The 12,154-nt window shown below is 45.3% G+C and overlaps 1 protein-coding gene across 2 annotated transcripts in view; it reads left to right on the top strand.

Annotated features, from left to right (window-relative positions):
• Nucleotides 1-12,154, top strand: part of gprc5ba (G protein-coupled receptor, class C, group 5, member Ba) — a 16,128-nt gene continuing 3,974 nt past the window's right edge. The window contains exons 1-3 of one of the 2 annotated variants that reach the window (XM_069702794.1): nucleotides 1-871; nucleotides 9,052-10,086; nucleotides 10,310-10,461. In XM_069702794.1, the coding sequence (XP_069558895.1) occupies nucleotides 9,054-10,086; nucleotides 10,310-10,461 (1,185 nt within the window). In that variant the 5' untranslated portion in view covers nucleotides 1-871; nucleotides 9,052-9,053. The remainder of the gene's footprint in view (nucleotides 872-9,051; nucleotides 10,087-10,309; nucleotides 10,462-12,154) is intronic. The other variant, XM_069702795.1, reaches the window with a different exon arrangement.

A 12,154-nucleotide genomic window follows, 5' to 3' on the forward strand; every position in this document is an offset into this window, starting at 1 on the left:
TGAAAAACAGAACCTCTCCAGCTGGATATAACAGAGCAGCAGTTAAGAGTCCAAGTTGTGCTCACAGACCGTGAGAGTGACATCAAGGCAGCAGATTTAGGAGGAGTGTATGTGCACGTGTGAGTCTCGCTGCGGATTCAGCAAAGGGTCTACAACGTGTTAAAAAAAATTCACGGATCAATGAATTATCCAGAGTAAAACAGTCAAAGTGAGGGAGGATAGAGGAGTCCGCGGGGACAGTGCAGTCCTGGAGAGCTGTCACTTTCTCTGTGTATATGTGTGGGTGCGTACGAGGATTATCATTACGCACGTTATGCGGAGCGCAGTTTTGGTGATGCATTCAGTCGGGAGAGGTGCAGCGGGCAGCAGTGAGTGTCAACCGGGATATTCAGCGGCATAATCAGCGCAATAACTGGAGAAGGGGATCCGGTTGTTATGGGGGCACCGTTCCCGTGCATTAAAGGATTTCGTTCATTTTGATGAATGATTCGTCGTGGTTGCTGAGGGAAAGTCAAAGATGCGCACCGCCGAACAAAGGATTTAGGGGAAAACGATAAAGAATCTCTTTTCATATTTTAATCCTTACACCTCGTTGCGTTTCGCCTTTCCCCATCGGACTAGCATTCATGCTCATTCTGCCTCTGAGGACAACGGACACGGGCTGAATAACCGGGATCTGGTCAGAAACCCGGAGCGGGAGGAATCATCTGGGCTGATCGCATACAAGTCCATGTGGATGGAGAGAGAATACGCAAACACAGCGAGCGGTGCTCATTCCGAAATGTGACATTTTTGTTCTTCTGTCTCCCATCATACCTGACAACTGAGCATCCGTCTTCATTCTAGAGCTCATCTGTTTACATCGATCAAGGTACGTGCTGCTCACCATGTAGCCCGAAGAATATAATTAATAAAAGAAAAAAAAAAACGGGGCTGTATGGAGATACCCTTGTGGAAATGTGTGCGCCTGACATTTTTCCAGTAGGTAGGACTATTTTTTTTTGCCGAATATCCCACAGGGGATCACGGTTTATTTTGAATGCATCTCTGTTTGTATTGTATGGTAAGGCTGTTCTTCGGTGTGTATGACCGCTGATGTGGAAGTTGCATCACTGACAGTCCTGGGAGAAAGGCGATGTCGATGCACCAAATGCATAGGTGAGTGAGGCAGAGAGGGCACAGCTACAGGACACGTTGTAGAAATATACATTTACGCACAGGCTGGGCGAACATGGCGTTGACCTGAAGGGGCATTTCTCAAAACCGTGTAAAACTTAACTAAGGACAGGTCTGTGGAGGACTCTGACCTGTGTGAAATTTGACGACCAAATTGGCTTTGGCACATTTTTCTCACGAGGATAAAAACGCTCACGTCTTTGAGTAGCTGCGCCTCCATTTTCATCCCACAATACACTGGGATATTTTTGGAGTCAATCACGTCTCCTTTCTTTAGTTTCGAGGTTAGATGTCATTCTTTATTTTTGGATAGCACACACACACACACACACACACACACACACACACACACACACACACACACACACACACACACACACACACACACACACACACACACACTCGCACACCTCAGTAACAATAGTCTTACTGCTGCTCCCTTAAACAAACACACTCTTCTGGAACTCCCCAGGGACCCTCCCATGTTGCTGGTATTGTTAAGTGAGGGGGGTGTGCTGAAAAAAAAAAGGGAAAAAAAACCCAGCATTCTCTAAATGTATGTTTGCATTAAGCTGCTCCTTAGGTCAGCTAAAACTAGGGGTGTCCCCTTTAGAAGATGTGTCCCTCCCACACTGGCCTCAGAAACAAGAGACAGGGCCCTGGATAAGGTTGTCTAACTCGGGAAGAAATTGCACTTAAATGCCCAGTTGGGTCCAGTTAGACAAAGTAAGTTTGTAAGGAAATTGATGTCAATGTATGGATTGACTTTGTGTTGGCCAGTAGATGGATGGTATTTGAGTCTCGAGCCATTGTCAGTGCAGGATTTGTGTACTCCGAAAGCTCCCAGGCCTATTTTGGAATGTTGTGTTTTCCATCATTAATCGATATTCAGCAGAGTGGAGCAGTTAATTCTCTGACTGCACACATATTCATGGGTTAGTTAGCCTCCTCTTGGGAAAAGATGAAGCTACAGTATCTCCTCCGGGCTGATGCCATATGGGCCCCATTTGGAGGATTTTGTGTGTGTGTGTGTGTGTGTGTGTGTGTGTGTGTGTGTGTGTGTGTGTGTGTGTGTGTGTGTGTGTGTGTGTGTGTGTGTGTGTGTGTGTGCATGTGAGTGTGTGCATGGAGCCTCTTTATGTACACATGACGCAGCTGAGTGTGTGAGCTGGAGTACGATTGTCACATACATGCTACCCCTTTCGTACGTGCATGTGCTCCTGCACCCACCCCTCCTCCTGACGCGCACGGGCACACACACACACACACACACACACACACACACACACACACACACACACACACACACACACACACACACACACACACACACACACACACATGCTCCAGGCATGAGGCTCGCTCCAATTCTTCCTCTGCACATCCGGCTGCTCCTTGTTTCTCTTGCTCCTGTGATCACTATCAAAGTCTCTAACCAAATCTGATCTCCCCAAGCTCCTGTGATCAACCCCCCATTCATCCCACTCCAGATCCCATCACTTAATCTGTAATGGAAGATGCTTATATATCGCACAGAAGCCGAACACACGGCACCGGAGGTCTGCGAGTTTGGTTTTTGGGGTTTTTGCATGCCTTCACATCTGACCGGTCACCTCATACTTGTTGTTAATGTTGGAGGAAGAGGGGAAAGAGGGTGCAGAGTAAAGGGGGGTGAGGGTTGAGATTAAACATTGGCACTGTTAATTGCCAAGGCAATTAGCATATGGTCTTGCTGTGAGCCTAGTCACATGGTAATGAGGCCTAATTAGGGTGGCCAGGGATGTCTGAAGAGGCTGGGGAAAATACTTCCACCGTCAGTTTCTTCATGATGGCACCCAGGAGGTTGGTGCAGTGAATGGAATACCTCTTTTTCAGTCTCGCCATTCAATATATTTTTTTCCCCTCTTAAACCTGCTTTCTCCTGTGGTCTCTGTCTATTTTTTTCCTAAAACTAGTCCTCCCAAAGCCTTTTAAATATTTTAGCACACCCATACGTCATTCCTTGATTTCTACTGCATCTCCTTCCCTCTGTCTTCTTCTTCATTCTTCTTTTATTCCCATCTTTTTTTTTTTATCTGTCACTACCAGCTGAAAAGGATACTACACTTTCTGTGTAGAAAGTGTCGACAAATCCGGACAGATCAGATGATGGCGTGCACTCTCTACATGGTTATCTAATATGAAGTAAGACATTGGATTTGTTTCCAGTGGTAAACTAAATGCATTCCTTTGCATTTGTTCATGCAAAAAAAAAACTGTCTGACAGCTCAGTCCATCAAACAAATAGTGTCGTGAATAGGCAGCTACCACAAATGTTGTGTCAAAATATTAAAGAAAGCATATAATACCTTAATGATAAAAGTTACCGTCGATGTTTTAATGCATAAATCTGTGAACAGGAAATCTGTATTAAAGTCCACCTGCGTCTGCTGCTGTGCAGCTGTGATCTCAGGTCTTTTTATTCCAGCAACCTTGCACAAGAAACATAATGTAAGACTTGGAAATCAAGCTGGTCACGTTTTTGCAGTTCTCTTCATAAGGTCTCTAACTCCAGCTGAATGCAAAACTGAACAGGTCATCTCTGGAAAGTTACAAGTCTGGGGACGCCCATGCTTCTTGCCCTTAATTGAGAAGCAAAGCTCCTCTCTATAGTGGATAAGAACATGTTTACATTAAACCAGACTCATTTAAACCTGATAATCTGCTCTCAGTTCAAGCCCTCAATCCACTAAAACTGAATTTTTCTCAACCAAATATTGAGCTTTTCCAAAAACAGGACAGGTTGGTGATGTCAGAAATGTACTGTACATTTAAAATAGGCGAGAGGAAGATTTACCAGCTAAGCAGTTGATGTTACCCTGGTAATCCTGTACAGAATCCTGTTCAGCTTTAACATTAAAGGGGTAAAGATCAGCCTGCTATCTGCAGCTCCCTTCTAACTGTGACAGTTAATGGAGTTGTTGGATGGGATTTAAAATGCAAATATGCTTTCATGAAATGTTCATTTCTGAGTGTAGAACAACTAAAGAGTGCTTTCATCCATGGACCTTGTCAAGTCACAATATGTACTTACACTGAGGTAATTCTTTAAAGAAATAAACGAGAATAATAAAATAAAAAGAACATATGGACATCTACAACACATGGAATCTAACAGCAATTAACAGTAGAAATAGATTAAATGTTACCAGTAGATTTTTAGCAAATAACTAATGTAAGAATGTTCCTATGTAGAAAATTTAACATGATGCACCGTTATAAGAAAAGGTCTATTAGTGTTACAGAAAACAGTGAATAATGTTGAAGTCATAAGTGGCATCACCAGCAAGCAGATGCCAGCACCGGACCTGCAAATGACCTGCTCACCTCAGCAGCTGGATCGGTGTGTCTCCAGTGCCTCCACTCTCTCTCTCTCTCTCTCTCTCTCTCTCACACACACACACACACACACACACACACACACACACACACACACACACACACACACACACACACACACACACACACACACAGTCTCCATTATTGATCAAAGAGTCTGAATAAAATAGTTTTGAGAAAAATGAGAATTAAAGCAAGTCATCAAAATGCAATAATCCTACTCATTTTCACCCCACTAATTAGACAGCATCTGGTTGTGTGCTGTGTCTGATAATAATAGGCGGTTGTAATTGTGCAGGACGGCCTGCTACATTTCCCCCATCCCGCTATCCAGCCTGAAGCAGATCTGAATGACTGCAGTGCTGCACATTTGCCCTCTCACGTTTGTATTCCTGTTGTGTGTTAACAGCAGCGCTGTGAGGAATCCATGCTGCATGCTTTCCACATTCAGCTTCGTGTCGGGTTGTGCTGCCTGCACACACATGCATAATACATGCCACCAAGCTGAATGTTATATTTACATGTAAATAGAGGCTGCAGACATGGGCATAGTGCCTGGGCGAGTGACACATGCACCGTGAATGCATGTAACCCCGCTACGTGCAGAATACAAAACTAAGATCGACCCTTAGAGTGCCAGCAGGCTGCTTGGCACTGAGGAAGATGATGCCTGAGAAACAGCAGCCATGCAGCAGAATTGGCAGGAGCTGGATCCTTCCCCCAGTTACATAAGATGCACGGCAAGAATAAAGGCAAGGGGAAGGGAGGGTAGGAGGTGGGGATGATAGAAAGGATGAGAGGTGGTGGTGGAGGAGGAGGAGGAGGAGGAGGAGGGAGCACGAAGAGGGAAGAAAAAGATGCCAAAATGGAAGGAAGAGGGGAATGTTTAGGATCAGACTGGGGATGAAAAGAGGAGGAAAACGTGGGGAGTGAAGGTGTGTGAGGCGCATCTCTCACAGCACATCTTCAAATGTAGCAGAGAGTTGAAACCGCTCTGGTGGAGAGGTGGCATTGAAATCCAACAGAAAGGAGGATTTCAAATGGAGGAAAGGGCAGAAATGGCTGGATGGAGCGGGAGTGACAGAGAGAGAAACATGTCTGGAAAGATAGAGGGGAGGGGACAACGAGACGAGACGGCGGCAGCATCCTCCGTGCTGCACAAAGCAGGAGGCCAGAGGCTCGCTCTCTTTCCCGGTCTCTCTGCTCACATGACTCATATCTGTATGAAGGAAAGAAGAAGACTGGAGTGTGTGGCATGTGGGCCGTAGGTGTGCGTATGTGATTTTGCACACGCGTGTTGTACGTGCGGCCACTCTCCCGTGCATCGTTCAGCTCTCTCCAGCCTGCCAGCTCGCACTCAAAAAGTAGCCAGAGCAACCGTCTGTGCAAGACGGAGGGACTGAGTGAGAGGGTGAGTGAGTTAAAAAGTCACTTGTGTGCACAACCCAAGCTCCGGTCTCTTGTTGTGAGCGTGCGCTCGTCTTGACTGTGTGGCTTTATTGTCCCTGTCAACGTGACAAAGAATGTGGCAAAGAAGACAGAACAACAACAAAACAAAAAAAGATGGAGGAGGAGCAGTCGCCTCAGCTTATTAAAGATGAGTGAATGAGCTTTTCACTCTTTGTCTCCTCTCTCTTTTGTTTTGTTTTTTCCTGTGATTTCGAGGTGGGGTGTAACCATGGCAATCAGGGGCTCACTATTAAAAACAACATGATGTTTGGAGAAAGCTTCAGTTTTGTTCTATTTTGTTCAGATATGCATGTTCAAATCAGGTGTTTGTATGAGGATAAAGATCAACCACTGCTATTTAGCGTTTTGGTGACTCATCCTTTCGTATAAGCACTGATTGATGTTAATGTAGACCAGTCATAACCAGCAGCTTTGAGCCGCTGCAGTTGGGCAAGAAGGAAACAACAGGAAATGAGGGAGTGACGAATTTTAGTAATGAGGGGCATGAAGGAGATTTTCGGAGGGTGTAAATCTCTGAAGGATACATGAAAGAGCTCTAAACAAATGAATATGCAGAAAACACACACGGTATATGCACACAAACATCTTTCACTGTTATGGCCTCTGGGGTCTAAATAAATAATTATATTTCACGAAGTTGTCAACAAGTGCTGTCTAAAAAAATATACAAAAAAACCGAAATGGATATGAGGAGAGACACATCAAAAGCTTGTAAATAAATGGATGGACCAGCTATGCTGGCACCACGTGTGTGTGCACGAGAGCAAGAATGAAGAATTATATTCCCCTTGTTTTGATTTTTTTTTAAAAAACTATGTCGATAGCAGCCGTTCTCTGACTATATGTGGTCTAACTGGTTGTGAGCTCAGTTTCCTAACAATGTTAAATTCATAATGCCGTTTCACATTTGTATGGCGTTTCTGGTGTGAAAATAGTTTGGACATGGACAAACCAATGCCAAAATAAGATAAACCTGCTCGGACTTTTTAGAGCCAGCGGAAACTAGTTGTACACACTTGACATTTGACCATAGGTTGATAGGGAAAACTTAACAAACGGATGCTTATTTTCACATTCAGCCATTACAAATCAACTTGATCATCCATTTAGTGTCTTGTCTTTGACCACGTGGTGAATTTAAGTTAAATAGTTTCTCCTTTTAGGCCTGCTTTAGACTGAACATGATTGCAATATTTGGCTTTTTAAAAGCTTGATGCTCCATTTTAGCTGGTAGAGCTATGAAAGTGAACTAAACCAGTAAAGTTGCAGCCAGAAAGCCAAACAAACTCACTCAAAAGCCCCATAAAGCAGAGGTGAGTTGCAGATTCAAGTTTTAATTCTCCCTATGAGTGATCCCATTCATATTGCTTTTACATTGTAATTTGATAGGCTACGACGTTATCATAAAATGTTGATTATAGCTGCTTTACATTTTACTGTCATTGCCTCATAGGAAAATCAGAAATGTCAAAGCTTCATCATACAAACAAAAGCAGATCTAGTCCGAGTATATCTGCTTTTGACCGACGAGACTTCCTCTTCTTTCCCTTTGTTCCTCATGGTAAAATAAATCTAAATATCACGGGTCTGTCACCTCTCTTCTTGGAGTCTGCCTCATATGATAAGCTCCATGCTGGAAGGAGTGTGTGACCAGGCTGGTGTTTAGCCTGACCATGTAACTCAGCTTGACTCTGGTACAGTAAGAGAATATGAACCTGAGGATATCCAGTGGTCTTTATGTGGAAAGCAAATATCGTGGTACAGTCTATTTGTGGACGCAGTGACACATTTGATGTCACACTTATAGCGGGACAAAAATTCTCTGAAATAAACAATCCAGTGTGTAGCTTCAAGCATGGAGAGGAAAGAAAAGTGCTTCGTGGAAGCGGATTGTTTAAAACTCAAATGTACGAGCCAGCGTGGAAAGAATTTCTAACAGCTCAGTGACAGCAACCTGGCAAGAAGATATGTTTGTGCGCGGTGTTGTGGTGCCTTTAAATACAGATCAGCCTCCCATAAAACACACCGCTTGTCAGGTGAAGCGACAGCACTGATCATCCCAGCAAAGCCCTCGATGAGAGAATGCGTGTGTGTGTGTGTGTGTGTGTGTGTGTGTGTGTGTGTGTGTGTGTGTGTGTGTGTGTGTGTGTGTGTGTGTGTGTGTGTGTGTGTGTGTGTGTGTGTGCGCCTGACAGCTGTGACGAATAAAGAAAAAGGTAGACTGAGACTAAATTGATTTGTGCTGATGTTTTTTTTTTTTTTTTTACATCACCGAGACACTTCTCTCAAAAGTACAGGAGTGTTTGTGCTTGCGCTCGAGGCGCTGTGTATTGGTGTGCACTGTATTATGTATTGTCTCACACCTCGCTAGATGCCCTTAGATGCCTGATAGTGAGTCGAATTGCTTGTGAGCACTAGTTCCTTTCTCTGTTTTGTCATAAAAATATGCATGATGCTGCAGCTTTCCTGTCAGCGCTCCGGCTGCCGGTTCACCGGATCAGACTGGACAAATAGTATACCCGAAACTCTTTTCAGAAACATTGTACTGCGGGTGCTCGGACTCTCACCTTACATTGGGAATGAACAGAAGGCAGCTGCTCTCAATTCTTCTGAGTTTGTTGGTATTTTTCTTACATGTGGGCTGTTGTTTCTCTTTGTAGCGGTTTGAAACACACTTTAAAACCTTTAAGTGGTTCAAAAAAGAGTGAGGCTATAGGCTACTATTGGTGAAACAGGATATGTGTGCGTGTTTGAAAAGGCTTCAGTCAGTCACCCTGCATGAACTTCTGTCCTTTGTTTCCTCTCTAAAACACAGCAGTGGTCTGTATTGTCACACAGACAGATGATTACTGTATGAATGACTGACTTCTCAGCTCTATAGCTTTACAAACATTTATGACCAGAATGACTCACTGCCTTTCTCCCGCCTCCTTTTCTCCATTCCTTTAACTTTTTTCTTTCCCCCTCATTGCCCCTTGTTTCTCTGCATCATCTCTCTTTCCGTCTTCTCTCCTGTTGGTCTCTCAGAGATGGCGTTCCCACCAGTCCTCCTTCTCCCGCTGCTGCTGACTGTCGCTCATCGCGCCAGCAGTCAAAATCTCATTGAACCCGAGACTCTGCCCAGAGGCTGCGGCTGGGGCCTCGTGCGTCCCTACACCCTCCTCTGTGACCTGGACTCCATATGGGGTGTGGCCGTTGAATCCGTGGCTGCCGGTGGGGCGCTGACTGCCATGTTGCTCGCCCTCGTCCTGCTGTGCCGTTTACACCACATCAGCGAGGCTGAGAAGCGCAGCGGCGTGGGACCTATCCTCCTGCTGCTCCTCGGCATCCTCGGTTTGTTCGGCCTGAGCTTTGCTTACCTGATCGAGCAGGATGAGTCGCTGTGTCTACTCCGCAGAGCCCTGTGGGGTCTCCTTTTCGCTGTCTGCTTCTCCTGCCTGCTGGTTCAGGGCGTCCGCCTTCGCAGGCTGGGCCGGGAGCGTCGAAGCCCTGGCGGCTGTGCACTAACCGGCCTGGCGCTGGGTTTGAGTGCCGTGCAGGGCATCATCGCTGCAGAGTGGCTACTTCTGACCGTGCTGAGGGAGGGAAGAGCTGCTTGTCAGTACCTTCCTCTGGACTTCTCACTAGCCTGCAGCTATGTGCTGGTCCTCCTACTAGCCGCGCTGACTGCCGCCTCCCTGGCCCTGTGCGGGAAGACACGTCAGTGGCGCTGCAATGCCGTCTGGCTGCTGGTGACCTGCCTGATGTCACTGCTGCTGTGGGTGGCCTGGGTGGGCTTCTATCTGTATGGCAACGCCTGGCTCGGCAGGTCCCCGGACTGGAATGACCCGGCACTGGCGATTGCTTTAGTGGCTCAGGGCTGGCTGCTGCTGATCTTCCATGCCATTCCTGAATCCCACATCTGCCTGAGACCCCCACCACAACCCACTGCCCCGGATTACTTCGACACGTCCCAGAACTCCACACGGATGAGGGAGACGAGCTTCGACGAAGACATCCCTCTATCTCACAGGCAGTTTGTGGAGAACCAGGGATACGGATACAGCGACGAGAACACTGCAGGTACAGCACAGTCCAATATTTCAGAGCAAACGGACAGCTTGTAGGAGGAATGTAGGCCAAAGTGAGTAATAGAACACCATGAAATATTTGCATGTGATGCTAGAAATTAGTACGGAGGGAATTTTCTGTTGTGCAGGGAGTGTTTTATTTCTCCAAGAGAGACTGTGAAGTGGTGAGTCACAGTGAGCAATCTCTGTTCGCCTCCCCGCCTTTTCCATTCCAGGCTTGAGAAGCGGTGGCGGTGGCGCAGCCGGGCAGCACAACAGCAACACCGGCGCCAGGCCCAGCGCTCCTTTCCGCAGCAACGTCTACCAGCCCACCGAGATGACCATGATCCTGAATGGGGGAGCGGTGAGTACATCCTCGCAGTCGCAGGTACACGCCGCTTACACGCCGCTCTCTCATTCGACCACGCCGACAAGACTGCATGCACATTTGTGCGTTCTGGACCACATGACATTGCACAAGAATGAGGGAGAGGTGTGAGTGTGTGTGCGCATTCTCAGTTGTGTGTGCATGCTCCCGTGCCTGTGTCTTTTAAAAAAAAAAAAAAAAATAATTGTGTGGGCACATGCATGGATGGATTTGTCACAAATGTTCTCTCATCTGATATTGATTTGTTTTCCGGTGATTGTGAGAGACTTCCAGGACTCTTGCGGGTGTAAATAACCTGCAAATGCTCTCTGTAGACTGAGTGATGCGACTTGTCAGCTGACCTGTCACAGCCATTATTATGCAGGATGAATGAGCGCTCTGGCTTGGCACAGGTGAACCACTTTCCAGCCACCGTGCTATATATTTAGGCCGCCACAACACCTTACGTAGGAGGTTGAAATGCTGAAGTAACACTCTTCTGACAAAAAAAAAAGATCATTTGTAGTAACGATTCGTAGACATTGCAGCTCGGCGTCCTGATTTAGCTGACAAAGGGAACTTAAACACTTCTCTGTAAGCTGCTTTGCATAAAATATCATTAGTTTGCATGAACAGTGTTTTTGTGCATCCATTTGAAAGGCAGGCAGAGTTTATTTATAGAACATACTTAGGATACTCACAGGGAGGTGCTTTGTGTTAGGCTTAAAATATAATGATTACAAATGTCAGCTTTTAACAGCAATTTAAAATGATAAAAATAATACGGATAAAAGCATAGGGAATTAAGTAGAAAACAGTAGGTTGCAAGATATGTCAGAATGAGCTAATAGAATAGTTTACCTTTTGGAAATTCACTACCTTGTGTTGAGTAAGAGAGAAAATCACACCACCCTCCCCACTGCATGGTGAATATGAAGCTACTGCCAGCAGTTGGCTTAGCTCAGCAGAAAATGGAAACAGGGAAACAGTTGCAGTCTGGACATGTCGTTTCCAAATTGTGGTTGTTGTAGAACGATATAATCAAATTTGTGCTAAGCTAAGCTAATCAGCTGCTGGCTCAAGCTATGTACTTATACTCATTAGGTGACTTGTTAATGTATAACAGGATGGGAACATTTAGCAACAGAATGTGAATTATCAATACACAGCACAGTTAGGCCACTGATATTTCCAAGTCATGGTCAGGGTCATTGATTCTAACCTGCGCAAATCTCAGCCAGATAAAGGATCAATGACCCTTGTGCCCCTGCACTCTCTTTGCTACAGGGGGATGGCAGGGTAACAAGGCGGATGCATTTTGGTCATTTTGTTGACCAGAGGAATGGAATCCCTCCTCATTCCTCCTCGAATCGCCTACTGCTTGTACTAATATTAATCTAGGAAAATAAATAATCAATGTCCCATTGACCAATAACGGGATCGGTTATCAGGATTCCAAATTAATAGTAGTCTAATTTCAAGATTCAAATAAACAAACAGCATCTAAAAGTTGCCAATAAAAGAGACCGTACACTTTATGACAGACAAACCTTGTATTTGTTTCCTTAGTACAAAAAACATTGCCCTGCGTGACAATTGACTGATGCAGAATAGCATTGTTTATAGAAAATATGAACTATAATACATAAAAATAAAACAAAAAAAACAACAAAAAACAACAAATGTCACCATAAAAATGCAGGGGAGTATTTTT

This window comes from Brachyistius frenatus, unplaced genomic scaffold, assembly GCF_029030835.1.
Source record: "Brachyistius frenatus isolate BFR_SWC_R1_liver_20210118 unplaced genomic scaffold, ASM2903083v1 Contig_43, whole genome shotgun sequence".
NCBI lineage: Eukaryota > Metazoa > Chordata > Actinopteri > Embiotocidae > Brachyistius > Brachyistius frenatus.